At 45.7% G+C, this 14621-nt stretch overlaps 1 protein-coding gene across 2 annotated transcripts in view; it reads left to right on the top strand.

Moving 5' to 3' along the window:
* GNG12 (G protein subunit gamma 12) overlaps positions 1-14356 on the top strand; it is a 124488-nt gene extending 110132 nt beyond the window's left edge. For both annotated transcript variants that reach the window (XM_060023716.1, XM_060023711.1), the window contains exons 3-4: positions 7734-7851; positions 10290-14356. In XM_060023716.1, coding sequence (XP_059879699.1) covers positions 7759-7851; positions 10290-10415 — 219 coding nt within the window. In that variant the 5' untranslated portion in view covers positions 7734-7758 and the 3' untranslated portion in view covers positions 10416-14356. The remainder of the gene's footprint in view (positions 1-7733; positions 7852-10289) is intronic.
* Positions 14357-14621: the final 265 nt, after the last annotated feature.

The following is a 14621-nucleotide window of genomic DNA, read 5'->3' as shown; positions in this document are numbered from 1 at the left end:
ACGTTTCAATTTTGGTCATATTGGGCTAAATAAAATATATCGATTTCACTTTTTAATTTTTTTTCATGTGGCTACTAGAAAATTTAACCTCACATACGTGGCTCACATTTCTGTTGGACAAAGCTTGGTTTTAGGAATTGGAAGGAGGGCTAATGCAAAAGGATGCCTCGTGATCAGGACAACGGTGGTGTCACTCATTGAGAAAGGGACATGAGAAAGATTGGGGGCAGGCGGCTGTGTTGCATCGGGGTTTAGGTGTGTTGTGTTTGAAGCAGCTGTGCAGCATTCGAGTGTAAATTGAAATAGGCTTTTTTATTTAGACATTGGAATTAAGGTAAAGAGTCAGGGCTGTGTGCACAAGAAATGTGTTGGTCTTAGCTAAAGTCCTTAATGGGTAAGGCATCTGCCGTCACTGAGGCCACTGCAGGTCAGGCAGGTGCTGAGTAATTTACGTATGTTCTCTCATATCCTCCTGGTACAACCCTGTTAGGTAGGTACTATTATTATCCCTTCCCATTTTACAGATGAGGGAACTGAAGGTCAGAGAAGTGAAACAACGTGGGGTAGTCCGTGATGAGCCAGGATTCGAATTTATCTGACTCTAAAGGCTCTTGTTCGCTCTGTTACACCAGCCCTCCAGGACTGGGCCCCTGAGAAAACCAAACTCAGAAGAAGGAACAAGAGCTGTAGAAAGGAAGAGCGTTAGACAGGCAAGAACATGATGGTCTGGCGTCTCGGAAACCAGGGAGGAGGCACTTTCCAAAAGGAAGTAGCTGTTAAGGAAAACAAATTTAGACTTGAGTTACAAAGGATGTTAAATGCTAAGAACTGTTTCAAACTGAAGGAGGGTTAATCCTGTAGGTTAAGGTCATTAGAAGGAGTTAGAATTTTCCAGGACTTGTCCAGAGCTTTGAAAAGTTAAGCATAGGTAGGAAGTGGCATTCTTTTAAACTGACCTGTTCTAAGACCCAGGCAGAAATAAACATGGGTCGAACCAAGAGGCAGAGACTCTAATAATCATCACTGGTATTTCTCAGGAGGACCTGTATCGGAATCCTTTAGAAAGCTTGTAAATACAGATTCTTGGGCTCTGCATCAGATATAATGAATCAGATTTTCTTTAACAAATGCCCCAGGTGTTCTAGATACACAGTTAAGTTAGGAACCAGCTGCTCAGGCTGCGCAGCTCTCTCCTCTGGATTTATTACCCAGGATTGCCTCATTCTCATGGCTCCCTGCCAGCTTCTCTAGGGCACAGGAGGATGATGGGACCATCCTGCATCTTTAGCAGTAGTCCTACCTGGAATCTGGGGCAGTCCTTCTTTTAAATAAGAGCAACCAGCTCTCCTTCGCTTAGATCTTCTCTCAAGGCCATTGAACTCCCCACTTCTACCGTCATTGCTATGGAAACCACCTATCTGAAGGAGCAACAGGCCCTAAAGGGAGGCCTTGTCTTCTTTGTCCAGTGCTTCTGGCTGACGTTTGGCCTTGCTTTCTCCCGATTCCTTCCTTGTGTCTTTGATGTTCAGAGGCCTGCAGTAGAGAGTGGCGATGGAGAGGATGACCTTGAGAGTCAGGTGGCCCTGAGTCCCAGCTCTGCTACGTAAATCAGCGTGATCTTCGGCAAGATCTTTTAACCTCTCTGTGCTTCATCTATAAAGCAGAAATGATAAAAGAATTCATCTCTAAGAAGATTAAATGAAATGATTCTTGGAATTTACTTACCTGGCACATACTAAGTACTCAGTAAGCGGTGGTGGTTTTTTGAATTTTATCATCATAACGATAGCAATAACATCTTCATCACCATCATCATTATTCAGTGACATGTGCCCTGGATGTCAGGTAAAATCTACTAATCAAAGATACCAGACAAAGACTTCAAAGGGTTATTAGCAAGTTTAAAAGCATCTGCTTTTAGAGGAAGTGCTCTGTTGAGGTTTTGAGAGAGAATTGTTCTCTTTCTTTTTCACTGCTGATTCTGAGCCCACACATACTTCTCTTAGAAAGGAACATCACTGTCACTTCGCTGTCTCTTCCCCACCGCAAAGCACGTCTTCCACCGTTCTATGCAGCCCTCCCTCATCTGTCCGTCTTATTTTCCATCCCCCCTAGGCCAGCAACTCGTTCCTTGCGCTCTGTGTTCTCGGAACTGGACAGGAGCAGGGCAGCACATGCAGCCAGCCAGTCACAGGTTCAACTACCCTTGACCTCATTGCCTGCGAGCTTTGTTTGGGGTGGGGGTTAGGACTACACCTTGTGAATTCTGGGGGGATACAACTCAGCTGATAACACTGGGAGAGGTAGTTTACTTTCCCACTCCAGGAGGGGGGAACACGTCAGGGCCTGCGGGTGCTCAGAGGGCTTCCCACGGGCTGTGATCAGCGGATGCAGCTACCAAGCGCTCCGCAGGCGTGTCCTCTGTGTTTACTACACTCACATGCTTATTTTATCTGATGCCTTAACAGTCCTTTGAGATAGAAAAGTATTATTATCCCCATTTTTCCCATGAGGAAGTTGAGGCTTAGATAGGCTACAGGTCCCGCCCAGGGCGCCAAAGGTAAGAAGGGGCAGGGGCAGGGATGAGTCCAAGTCCCCTGGCCTAATCCTTGAGCATGTCCCAGGAACTAAATATCCGAGGCACAGTGTAAAGGCTGTGCCACAATTTAAAATAGAGGGCCTGGCAGGTGTGCCTCTGCTCAGATCCAGCCCACTTGTGTAAGATTTTCTGATTTTTCCAGAAATTTTTCTTTTTAAGGTGAAATCTCTTCATTTTTCAAGTGTTGACAATTAAAACACACACACATTCTCTCTCTCTCTCTCTCTCTCTCTCTCTCTCTCTCTCTCTCTCTCTCTCCTCTCTCCCTCTCTCCCTCTCTCCCTCTCTCCCCCTCTCCCCCCCTCCCCCTCTCTCCCTCTCTCCCTCCCTCCCTCCCTCCCTCCCTCCATCCACACACACACACACACAATTTAGTTAACCCTCTGTGGGACCCAGCCAAACACATCTGCAGTCTGCATTCAGCCTGCAGGCTCTGATAGAAAATAAGAAGTGTTCATGAGAATAGAAAACCGGTTCTTAGGGGCCTGACTGTCCACTCCCTGAACTCCTGCCAAGACCCTATCAGTAGATGTTGCTACCTGATCACATTACCTTGAAACTCTTCTTTTACTGTCTGAATTTTTCCCTTGTTTCCCACTGAACACGTGGTTTTCAGTATTAACCAGCCTGGGGGCCCAGCACTGGTTACATGTCTGTGTGTACCGGGTGCACCAGTGCCAGGCGCTCCGGTTTGTCTTTCCAACAAGCCTGTGAGACAGACTGCTGTCCCCTTTGGCAGAGAGCTGGGGTAGGACATTGATGGTTGAAGGCAGGATCAGAGGGTAAGTGGTAGCCTGCTGGCTTTTTTTTTTTTTTTTTGCAGTCTGCTCTTTCATTACAGCCACAAGGGGTGTGTTTGCTCAGAAAGTTGGCGTCACTCCAGTGATTCAGTTACTGGCCGGGCCATGACGACTTGTGATTCAGATCCTGGGGCTTCCTGGTGCCTTCCCCGCAGAGTGTGCTCTGTGACACACTTTCCATCCCCACCCTCCTCTCCCTGCTTCAGGCCCCACTAGACAAAGATTAAAATGCCCACATTTCCCTAAAGTGACATCTTGTTCCTAGGAATTTCTAGGAAACTGAGAATTCAGATGAATAATAGCATTAAAACCAATGCAAAGTATTTGAATAGCTAAATACTACTTATGTTTATTCAAATCTCTCAGCCACATGTAAAAGTGGAAACAAGGCTGCGGACGCAATAGCCAGAGTTTTATCAAACCTGGGTGTCTGCACAGGCAGGCACAGGCCTGGGCCCTTCTGGGTGGGTTATCCAGTGACTCCAGAAGTCGACCTCAGTCCTTGCCTAATAGCCACAGCGAGAACATTCTCACTTAGCTTATGGATATGAGAGGGGAGACCTGTCTTCCAGGGCACTAGACAGACAAGCAGAGGCCTTCTGCACCAGAAGGGGTGTTGCACAAACGTGAAGCCATCAGCAAGGCCACAACTCCAGGTCATGGAGTGTCAAGGTCGCCCTTGATGAGAACCACATTGTAGACTGTTCAGTGATGTTCAGAGTGTTTGCAGATCAAATTAATTGGAATTGCATCCTTTCCTTGATACAATAGGAAGTGTGGCTTCTGGGGTGGAGAGGCTTAAAAGCTAGTTCAAGGCTCTGAGCTGGATTAACTTGGAGCAAATTTTTCTAATTTTGGTTGCCTCATCTATAAAACAAGGATGAAAGAGTAATTTACCTTTCAGGCTGAGAGTGAGGCTTCACAGACGAATGCAGATGAAAGTATGTGTGTGCTCTAAGGTCCTATACATCGGGCGCTGTTTGTCTTGGAAGCTATTTTTGGAGTAAGAATAACGCAAGTTTTTTATCCAAGTAGTAGCACAAACAAACAGCCAGACATCCGTGCATTGAGGGAAGACCAAAGACACCCTCTGAGGGTGCAGAGAGGCTCAGAGATGTTTGTGTCCCAGCCTCTCGGTCTGGTTCTGCCCCAGCCCAGCTGTTGAGGCAATGCAGAGCAGCTGCAAGTGGGGAGGACGTCCTCAGCAAGACCTCCTGCTCCTGTAAACACCACCCACCGCTCAGACGTCAAGCAGCCGTGACCCTGCTTTCGTACACGTGAGGCAGCTCAGCCCACCGAGTTCCTTGAAGAGGTTCCTTAAGTTAAAACGACATGATTTTGATTTGACTTCTCCATTGGACGCGTGTTATCATAAGTTGTTTTTTTTTAATTAATTAATTTATTTATTTTTGCTGTGTTGGGTCTTCGTTTCTGCACGAGGGCCTTCTCCAGTTGTGGCAAGTGGGGGCCACTCTTCATCGCGGTGCGTGGGCCTCTCACTATCGCGATTTCTCTGGTTGGGGAGCACAGGCGCCAGACGCACAGGCTCAGTAGTTGTGGCTCACGGGCCCAGTTGCTCCGCGGCATGTGGGATCTTCCCAGACCAGGGCTCGAACCCGTGTCCCCTGCATCGGCAGGCAGATTCTCAACCACTGCGCCACCAGGGAAGCCCAAGAAATTACGTTCTTTACCAGTGGCCCAGTGTACAACTTTTTCTAGAGGGATCCCCAGCAGAAGGGAGCGGGAAGCTATCTGAGGGATAGGGAGGGGGCTCTCTGTGAAGGAGCAGGTCAGAACACAGATGTCAGAAGTGGGGAAAGCTGTAAGAGCCCCAAGCTGGCAAGCATGAACTGTGAACCGCTGGCTGTTTATAATCGTGACTATAATACAGTCAGGAAGTAAGTCGTCCGTGTACCAGATGCAAAGTTTCTCACCAATTTTAGGAGGACCTACCCAAGCATTTTATAACTAAAGCCAAATTGTGGTCTATTTCCTTACAGCTGTATGGGTGGGAGGAGCCATGGCTGACCCAGTCCTGATACGTGTGTGAAATGTTCTGCAGTTACAGGAAAACTTGCTCAGGCCTTGGAAACTTTATGCCCTAGAGGTTGAGAAGAAGAGACTGCTTGGCGTTATTTTCCTGCAAAGGGAACATTTAGAAAGTCCTAAGGGTGCAGCCTGGAAACCACAGGCCACTCAGAAAGGGTGTCACGTTCGCATTCTGAAGGCTGGGGGCCAATCCTCAGAACCGGCACCAGCTGGCAGGGGAGCCCAGTTTAACATGCTACAGGGAACAAAACGAGGACCAGCGCGCTGTGAATCAGGGCACTTCAAACTGTTCGCAGAAAGGCTGCCTGCTGCCTTAGACCCATTTCAAAGGCTCTGTTAACAGGTGCTTGCTGGGAGCGCAGAAGGGCTGGGCCAGACCGCTGGGTGTGTGCAAAGTCACCGGGAGGAGACCCTCAGCCTCTCCTTTGGGTGGGGCAGGATGAGTGTGGAATCTGAGGAGGAGGCAGCTTGTCTGGAAGTGTGTTGTAACCGGGTCGCCCAAGGCAAGGCCAGCGTGCCCTGCCACACACTACGGCTCCTCCCAGTTTCCTGCAGGGCTTGGGCTCCCTTATGCTAGGGGAATCCTCAGAGGGCTGTTTCCAGCCATTCTATTCTGCCCTGACACCAGAGTGCAGCAGAATTGCCTGGGGCCCATGCCCACAGCCCACCCAGACCCATCGGTCAAGACGCCTGGAGGCCCATTGACCAGGTGGAGGCAGGTAGGTACACAGAGGATTCCCATTCATTGTGCTGGGTGTGACCCCCAAGGATAAATTCAATAGCAGCTGCTGTGTATGGAGTGCCTTGGTCCTATGCAAAACACTGCATGTGCACCAGTGAATTGAATCCTCAAAAACAGTAGTATCCCTATATGACAAATGAGAAAACATGGGCTCATAGAGGTTCAGTAACTGGAAGAGGTAGGGTCCAAACCAGGAACATGAAGCTTGCTGATTAGGCTGGACTTCAAAGTTCCGCACGCAGTTAAAAGCACAGTTTTATTTGGGCATTTGATCCAAAGCTGCCTCTGACTTAGAAGGTACAAGCCCTACCCGAGTCCTTGAACTCAGCATTCTGAGTGCAGTAGAACTCCGTGCACACCGCAGGCGCCGTGGGTGGCTGTTTTCGGCAGCCTTGTCTAACGTAAGCCTTTATGGCAGATATGCCTTGTGCACCCGCGGCCCCTCCAGAAGGTTGAGTCAGCCTGCGTTTGCTGCTGGTGCCACGGTGCCCTCAGACGTTGCTGAGTCCTTGCCTGGCGCCGGCGAGGCACACCTACTGTCCACCTGCTCTGACTCATAAAACTGCCAGGGCTGCCAGCTCTGCGATGTCTTCCGCCACCGTGCCGAGAGAGAACTTAGCCACATATGGCAGGGGCACCGGGCAGTGCTTTTCCCCAGCCCGCCTTCCCCTTGGACTATGCCATTGGGCAACTAGACCGGTCGAAGCTCAAGGTCCGGGATGTTTCCTTTGTTTTCACTGGGAGAGAGAGGCAGAGGGCAGGCCCACGAACATGTGATGGGGGTGTGGGATTAGCCAGTGCCCTGGCCACCAGGATGAAGCCAGAGAGGTCAACGGGGTGGGGCGGGGCGGGGGGGGGGGGGGGGGCGGGGGGGAGGTGCTGATGTAATTCCATTAAATATTTCAGGCTTGAGGCTGTATCCTGTGTGACTTTTGCTGTGGATCTGTCATTGAGAGTCTTTCAGCTGAAAGGTTCCCACTTTTTCCTCAATAAAGGCTTCCTTATCTGCCTAACTTTCTCCAAACGACTGCAGATCTTGATAGCACCTAAAAATGCACCCTTTGTGCAGAGTTCTCCAGAAGCACTCTCTTCTGCCCTTTTCTGTTGCCAGGATTTGTATCAGTGTAATAGTTGGGTAAGAGAGCCAAAACGAAATGAAATCAAACCTTCTATTAACGTACAGGGCAGTAATGTTAACCTGCACGTGGAGCATGGCCCGCGTTGGCCGGAGGCCTGGTAACTACCACGGATGTGTGTGTGTGTTTGTTTCCCCTTAGAAAATGCTACTTTATGCTGTATATGGGGCGCATGGATTAAACTACTAGTACTGGGTTTCTGCAGAGGAAAGATTCATGAAGGTGCTCAAAAGGATTACAAGCTTAGAAACTGAGGCCGCCACTCCCATTGCGGAGGGGCTTTGTGGTAGCAGCCTCCAAGAGGCTGTGGTGACCGGGAATGCATCCTTTTCCCCTCAAAGCATTATGAAGGTCTCAGCAACTTAAAGATGACTGTTCTTCACCTTTCACAGAAAAGTTCTCTTCAGATTTCAGGTGAAACCGTAACCGAAGATGTCGACCAAGACAGCCAGCACCAACAACATCGCCCAGGCAAGAAGGACCGTGCAGCAGTTGAGAATGGAAGCCTCCATCGAAAGAATAAAGGTAAGAGCCTTGAGTGGGTCAGACGTGTTTTCTGACCGGCTCCCTCTGCCCTCCCAAGGCCGGGCCACATTTCTGAGAAGGTGGATGCCATGTAATTGGGCCAGGTGCCAGGCTGTTCCCTGAGCCGGCTGAGAGCCTCCGAATCTTAACTTTCATTTCAACGTAGCACTGGCGATACAAAGTGTCTGTGTGAGGCTCTCTGTGGACAGAAAACCTAAAGCCCGTGACAGGATTTCCTGAGGACCTGCCTTCCCTGAGCGCACATGGTCGAGCCCCCTCTGTCACCGTGTTCTCCCTCGGGACAGGGCTTCCAGGTGGACTTTGTAAACACCCTCGTCATCCCTCTGGAATGTATGAAGTGTTCTAGAGTTATCAGTGCAGCCAAGGTGGCCTTGCATAAGTCAACACCCAGGTGTCCTTTTTAGGAGAAGGTGGGTTTTTCAGTGTGTGCAGACTTGGACAACCACAGTCTGCAACCCAGGGTAAGTATCGCCAGCGTTAGTTGAGATCTGGAGGAAACCAGAAGGCATTTGTTGGGTCACCTGACTTTGACGTCTTTTCCCCCCAGACCCTCAGAGAGGGCTAGGCGGTGAGTGCCTTGGAATGTTGTGAGTAATGGCCGTCTCCTAGATACTGAAGCAGTCACCTGATAAATTCCTCTGGGCCTAGAGATAGTCACCTGTCTTCAAAACAGGAGGCTGAAAAAAAACAAACAACAACAAAAAAAAAAACAAAAAAGCTTCCCTGGTGGCGCAGTGGTTAAGAATTTGCCTACAGGGCTTCCCTGGTGGCGCAGTGGTTGAGAGTCCGCCTGCCGATGCAGGGGACACGGGTTCGTGCCCCGGTCCGGGAAGATCCCACATGCCGCAGAGCGGCTGGGCCCGTGAGCCATGACCGTTGAGCCTGTGCGTCCGGAGCCTGTGCTCCGCCACGGGAGAGGCCGCAACAGTGAGAGGCCCGCGTACCGCAAAAAAAAAAAAAAAAACAGGAGGCTGCCTGTGCCCCTGGCCTGAGGACACTTATCTGATTATTCTAACGGGTCTCCCACTCAGACTTCTGAACAGGGTGTGGTATTTCCATTTTTAACTCATGCCGAAGTAAGGTACTGCATCTTCCCGTGCTGGCTTTGTCCCTCTTTTTATTCCCCCAAGTCCAGTCTTTACCAGTAAATCTTGAAGCTCTACTAGAATTTGGCTCCATTCTGAGTTTTGGCTCCGAGCCCATAATTCGGTTCTTTAACTCTGTTCTGCATTCTCATCGATTTGTTATTGGATAGAAACTAAGATACAACCTTCCTTTGAATCACAGACACTTTTCTTGTTCCCCTCCCCACCCCAGCTTTTTATTTTGAGAAATTTCAAACCTGTGGAAGAGTTGTAACAAACACCCATATACTGTTTACCAAGATTCACCAGTTATTAGCATTTTACCCACTTGTTTTCTCTGTCTCTACACACACACACACACACACACACACTCACAAAACTGACATAATTTTTTCTTTAAATTTGTTGCAAGTTATTTGCAAACATCGTGACGCATCGCCCCTAATACTTCACCATCTGTCTCCTAAGTATAAGGGCATTCTTCTGCGTAACCACAGTACAGGGATTACATTCAGATCAGCTGCTCATAGTATCTAACACATAGTCCAGTTTCGAAGATTCCAGGCCACTCACTTTTCAGAATGGCCTTCACTTTAGATGGGATTGTTTGCTGACGATCAAATTCAGGCTAAAAGTTTGGGCAGAAAGACTAGCTGGCTGGTGGCAAGTCTTCTGCACTCACTCCAAGAGACATCTGATGTCAGTTTGATCACTTGGTTAACGAAGGCCTTATCTGCCAGATTTCTCCATTTAGAAGTAACTTTTCCCTCTTTAAGTAACAGATAATCTGGGAGTGATACTTTGGTTATCCTGTCCTCCAACAGTCTTCCACCCAGTGGGTTAGCATTCAAATACCTTTCAAGTTTGTAAATATTTAAAAAAATTTTTTTTTTATTGAAGCATAGTTGATTTACAGTTTTGTGCCAATCTCTGCTCTACAGCAAAGTGACTCAGTTATACACATATAGACATTCTTTTTTTATATATTCTTTCCCATTATGGTTTATCACAGGATACTGAATATAGTCCCCTGTGCTATACAGTAGGACCTTGTTGTTTATCCAACCTATATAGTAGTTTACTTCTACCAACCCCAAACTCGCACTCCATCCCTCTCCCTCCCCCCCTCCCCCTTGACAACCACCAGTCTGTTCTCTATGTCTACGAGTCTGTTCGTTTTGTAGATAGGTTCATTTGTGCCAGGTTTTAGATTCCACATATAAGTGACGTCATACGGTATGTGTCTGTCTGACTTACGTCACTTAGTATGATCATCTCTAGTTGTATCCTGTAAATATTTTCTTTGTTTGCTTTGGTCTGTCTGCACACCAGGTTTCAAAGGCATCAGCGGACCTCATGTCCTACTGCGAGGAACATGCGAGGAATGACCCTCTGCTGATGGGGATACCAACTTCAGAAAACCCTTTCAAGGATAAAAAGACCTGCATCATCTTATAGAGGAGTAGTGAAGTGGTTCCTCCCCTCTTCTCAACAAAGCAAACGATGAGCAGCTCCTTGAAAAGATTTACCTTCGGCTTATTTGGTAACCACTGCTAATAACTAAAATGCTCTTAAGTAACTTGGAATCATGGACTCTGAAGTCTTTGTTTTCCAAGTTGTCCTCTCTCTAAAATGCCCTTTAATGAATTAATAGAGAATAACAATCTTGTTTTCCATTCGTTAACTCTGGTGTCATATTGGGTTACTGCTGAAGGAAAGTTGGTCTGGCCTTTTAAAAAAACAAATATGTGAATGATCCAGTTAAGACCTAAATTACCTAAGGACTCGTCTCGATTAAAATGCCAAGAATAACTTGTCCTAAAGCCTTTCTCTCATAGTATATTCTTAGTAGGGTTATGCCAATCTGTACAGTATAGGTGGGTGAGGAGTGTTTTGTGTATATATATATGTGTGTTTGTATATACACATCTCAAAGCTTATTTCCCTATTAAAATGTCTCTCTCTCCAGACCATCAGTTCAACTCCAGAAGAAGTTATACCTTTATCTTGAGCTGTGTGTGGGTAGAATTAAATTCTTTTCTCATAGTTATTGTACAAAAAGTAAAGAACACCCTGAAGACTGCATTCATTGTCATTGAGTAATGAAGGCATCTCTCTCCTCTTGAAATCGTGCTGACCTCTTAGGCTACACTAAACTGTGCCAATTAAAATTTAAAAACTGAACTAAAAGCCCTTTTATGATATGACTATTAATTCACCAAGGGCTTTCGGGCTTCAGTGATCCTGCATCTAGAAAAGGGGAGGAGGCCCTTGGGGAGTACCCTGGGCAGCTGTGCCCCAGGGCTCACGTTCTCTGGAGCAGGGGTAGACACCTCTGAAATTTCCACTCTAACGAGGGGAGCGAGACAGAGCAGCCGTGAGCCGGGCCAAGAGAAGAGCAGGAATGCGTGAAAAACAGCTGCTCTCCTTGGCCCAACTTTGTGATTTAGCTCACTTTCTCTGCCTCCCCTCTATCTTTCCTCTGCCACCAGAGCATGTCCTCAGAGGTAATGTTCACCTCCCAGCCCCAAGTGAGCAGATCATGATGGGGAAGAAACATACATACAGAAAGAACGTAAAGGTATCAGACACTTACTTACTTAAGCTCTTTTCAAATACCTGCAGCGTCATCGTCATCCCTAGCTTGTCCTCACACCATCTGAGAGAGGCTAGGATCCAGTGGTTCGCTACCTGGGCCCACGGTTCCAGCAGCTGGGTGTTGGGCTCCTTGATTTTCCTCTGGGCATGATGGTCCTGCCACACATCCTTAGAATTTCCAGTGGCGATGCCAAAAGAAGGCATCTCCTGTGGCCAGAGGGTATGTTAACTTTATCAAAGAGGAAGAGAGGGTCTTTTAAAATGCTTATTTATGGGCCCAAACCATACATTAGACCTTTGATATTTTAATTCAGCTTCAGTTCATTAAAAACAACTACTAATGAACGATTTAAAATATTCTCAGAAAGGATCCCTCCCCAAGAAGGAATTATTTACAATGGTTTTCCCTAGTTCTGTAGTCCTGCCCTGTAGCGCAAGCCCCTTTTAAAATCTAATGTCTGAGCTTTGAGCATTATGCTGATTGTGGGTGAACAAATGCAGTACTGTTTCCAAACTGCTCAAATATATTCCGTATTTCTCCAAGTCACCTGCCTATTCAGCATTGTGAACGGCCCTCACTCTTCCAGGACCACGTGGAAATCACGCCACCGCTGTTACCCTCTTGTCATCTATGCTTAGTTCTGCAAAACGCCCAGTTTCCAAGTAAATTATAGGCACCTGTTGGAGAGAGAACGGTTTTTCCTTTCAAAAGGTGATATTTGAAATGTACATTAATAAGACAACTTTACATTTACAGCTTCACTTAATGAGACATTCTTTTTTTATAAGTATATTTTTCTACTGATAGTTTCAGAACACTAATCTTATTTTCACTCTGATTTTTACCATGTTTCTTTAAATATTTATAATGTCGCTTGTTACAAAATATTTTCGTGAAATTACTTTTATTATACTGCTATGTACACATTTTTGGTAGCAAGCGTAGTTTATGCTTTAGTACTAAAACATGTTCTTTTACCTAACAGAAAACAAATATGGTTTGCTGTATATTTGTTAACATGCCTGTAGTGGTAAGGAATGGACTTGAGGTCCCAGGAGATTTCATTTTTATTTTTGCTGGCCAGATATCATAAAGGCTACGAGTATGAAAATCATGTAACTTCCTAACCGGGTATAGGGTATGTTTAAGAAAAGTGATATCAAATCCTTTGATGCTGGACCCGAGGGGGAGAAAAATTGTAGCTAAATGTTGATTTACTTATAACTAGACATCTATGTGAGAAAAATATAATATATGTATACATATATATGATATGCAGAAGTCACTTTTATTTATCAGGCTTTATTCTACTTGTAAAGCCACAGTTTATTCGGCAGCAACTGGTTTTTGATAATGACAGACAAATGCCCAGTGTGTGTTATTTTTTCCAACTACCACTATAATGACACACCTAATCACTTATGTGCATGCAACTCCTTGCCTTCATATCTATGAAGCTATTTAAATATGTTCACTCTACTTTGTCTGCAATGCTGCTTCTGTTAACAGTGATCTCTTCTTCCATGCTTATATCTTCATTAGCGCGTCGTGAATCTGTCCAATTGGGGCCTCAGGACCATGGCAAGATATGCTAGACAGAATTTCATGACTCCAAAGTATTTTACAGAAACACTTTTTTTTAACTAGAGAAACACTTTCTATACCAGGTGGTTCACAAGCTGTAGGTTTTTTTCTAAATAAGAATCAGGTTTTTACATTTCTTGACCTTATTATTAAAATGAAAAGTGCCATGCTTACCCTTTAAAGGAAAGACCTGATTTGCTTTCTCTCTATTGGGACTACGTCTGTGCTTTACTAATCTTTCAACTGTCAGAAAAAAAAATTATACCAACAATTTAGTAATTTTGAGGCATAAGGTAGTTAGTTTAGGTAGTGCAGGATGTGCCAAACTTTCCCTTCAGATTCCTTCTTCTCAGTCAGTTTGCACCTAAGAGAGTGTCATCTGAGTGATTACTCCGAATTTTAACAGCTATATAGTCCCAAGAAGTAAATCACAGTACATGTCAGTCCTTTCTCAATAAACATAATACCAGAGTGTGTTAGGACTTGTATTGACCTTTTATGGTAGATCTGTTAATAGGAAAAAAAATACATTGAATCAAGTAGAATTATCTGTATGTTAAAATAGAACACTTACCTAGAGCTGGGTGGCCTGGATCATTCGTTGTCTAGCCAATCCTGTGTCCCTGTGTTGTGTGACTTTGAACAAGGCACTCCATCTCTCTGGGCCTCCATTTCACCATCTGTAAAACGGGGCTTGAGGTAGATGATGGCGGAGATTCCCCCCGTTCCATCCAGCAGCCTATTACCCCTCTACTGGTCCTGCCAACATGTTGGTGCTATATGCTGCTTCAAATATAGAATTGGTTTGTCTATTGTGTGTGCTCATTTAATAGCTTATGAAAGGCCTTTTTGTTATATGGCTTTTTTTTTCTAGTTTTATGGACTTGATTACTGTAATAATGTCTTGTTTATAGCCATGTAACTATAAACTTACATTCTCTTGATGTCTCAGTAAATTTGCATTTGGTATATAGTTGATGGAATTGTTGTTTTATAACATTCTTTGACTGACTACTCATCTGTCCAGCATCTTATTAACCTAAACATTGTGATTATTCTTTGGAAATCTGTTCTGCAGAAAGAATAAAAGCATTTACTTGATAGCTAACGTGTTCACAGATTTGAAAGAAGTTTCATTAAAGCACTGTTGCTCTCTTTACTGGATCAGTGCCTCCTTGAATCTTCCTACTGTACTTTGCTCAATAAATTAACAGAAGACCAATTCTCTTCCCCTTTTCCTGCATTCATTCAGTTAACATTTTCTGAGCACCTGCTGAGAGCCAGGTATGGAACTCAGGCTCTGATTACACTCAGATGAATAAGGCTCACACCAGCCCGTGAGAAGCTCACAGTCTAGGGCAAGGAAGGGTGGGAATAACCAATATATAAACTAATAATTATAGTACCATGTGCAAAGTGCCTGAACTCAGGTGAACACACAGTGCCGTGAGAGCCCAGGGGAAGGAGGGCTACCTCCGTAT

Source organism: Delphinus delphis, chromosome 1, assembly GCF_949987515.2.
Source record: "Delphinus delphis chromosome 1, mDelDel1.2, whole genome shotgun sequence".
Taxonomy (NCBI): Eukaryota; Metazoa; Chordata; class Mammalia; order Artiodactyla; family Delphinidae; genus Delphinus; species Delphinus delphis.
Note: the sequence above shows the minus strand (reverse complement) of the source record. Positions and strands in the feature narration are given on the sequence as shown.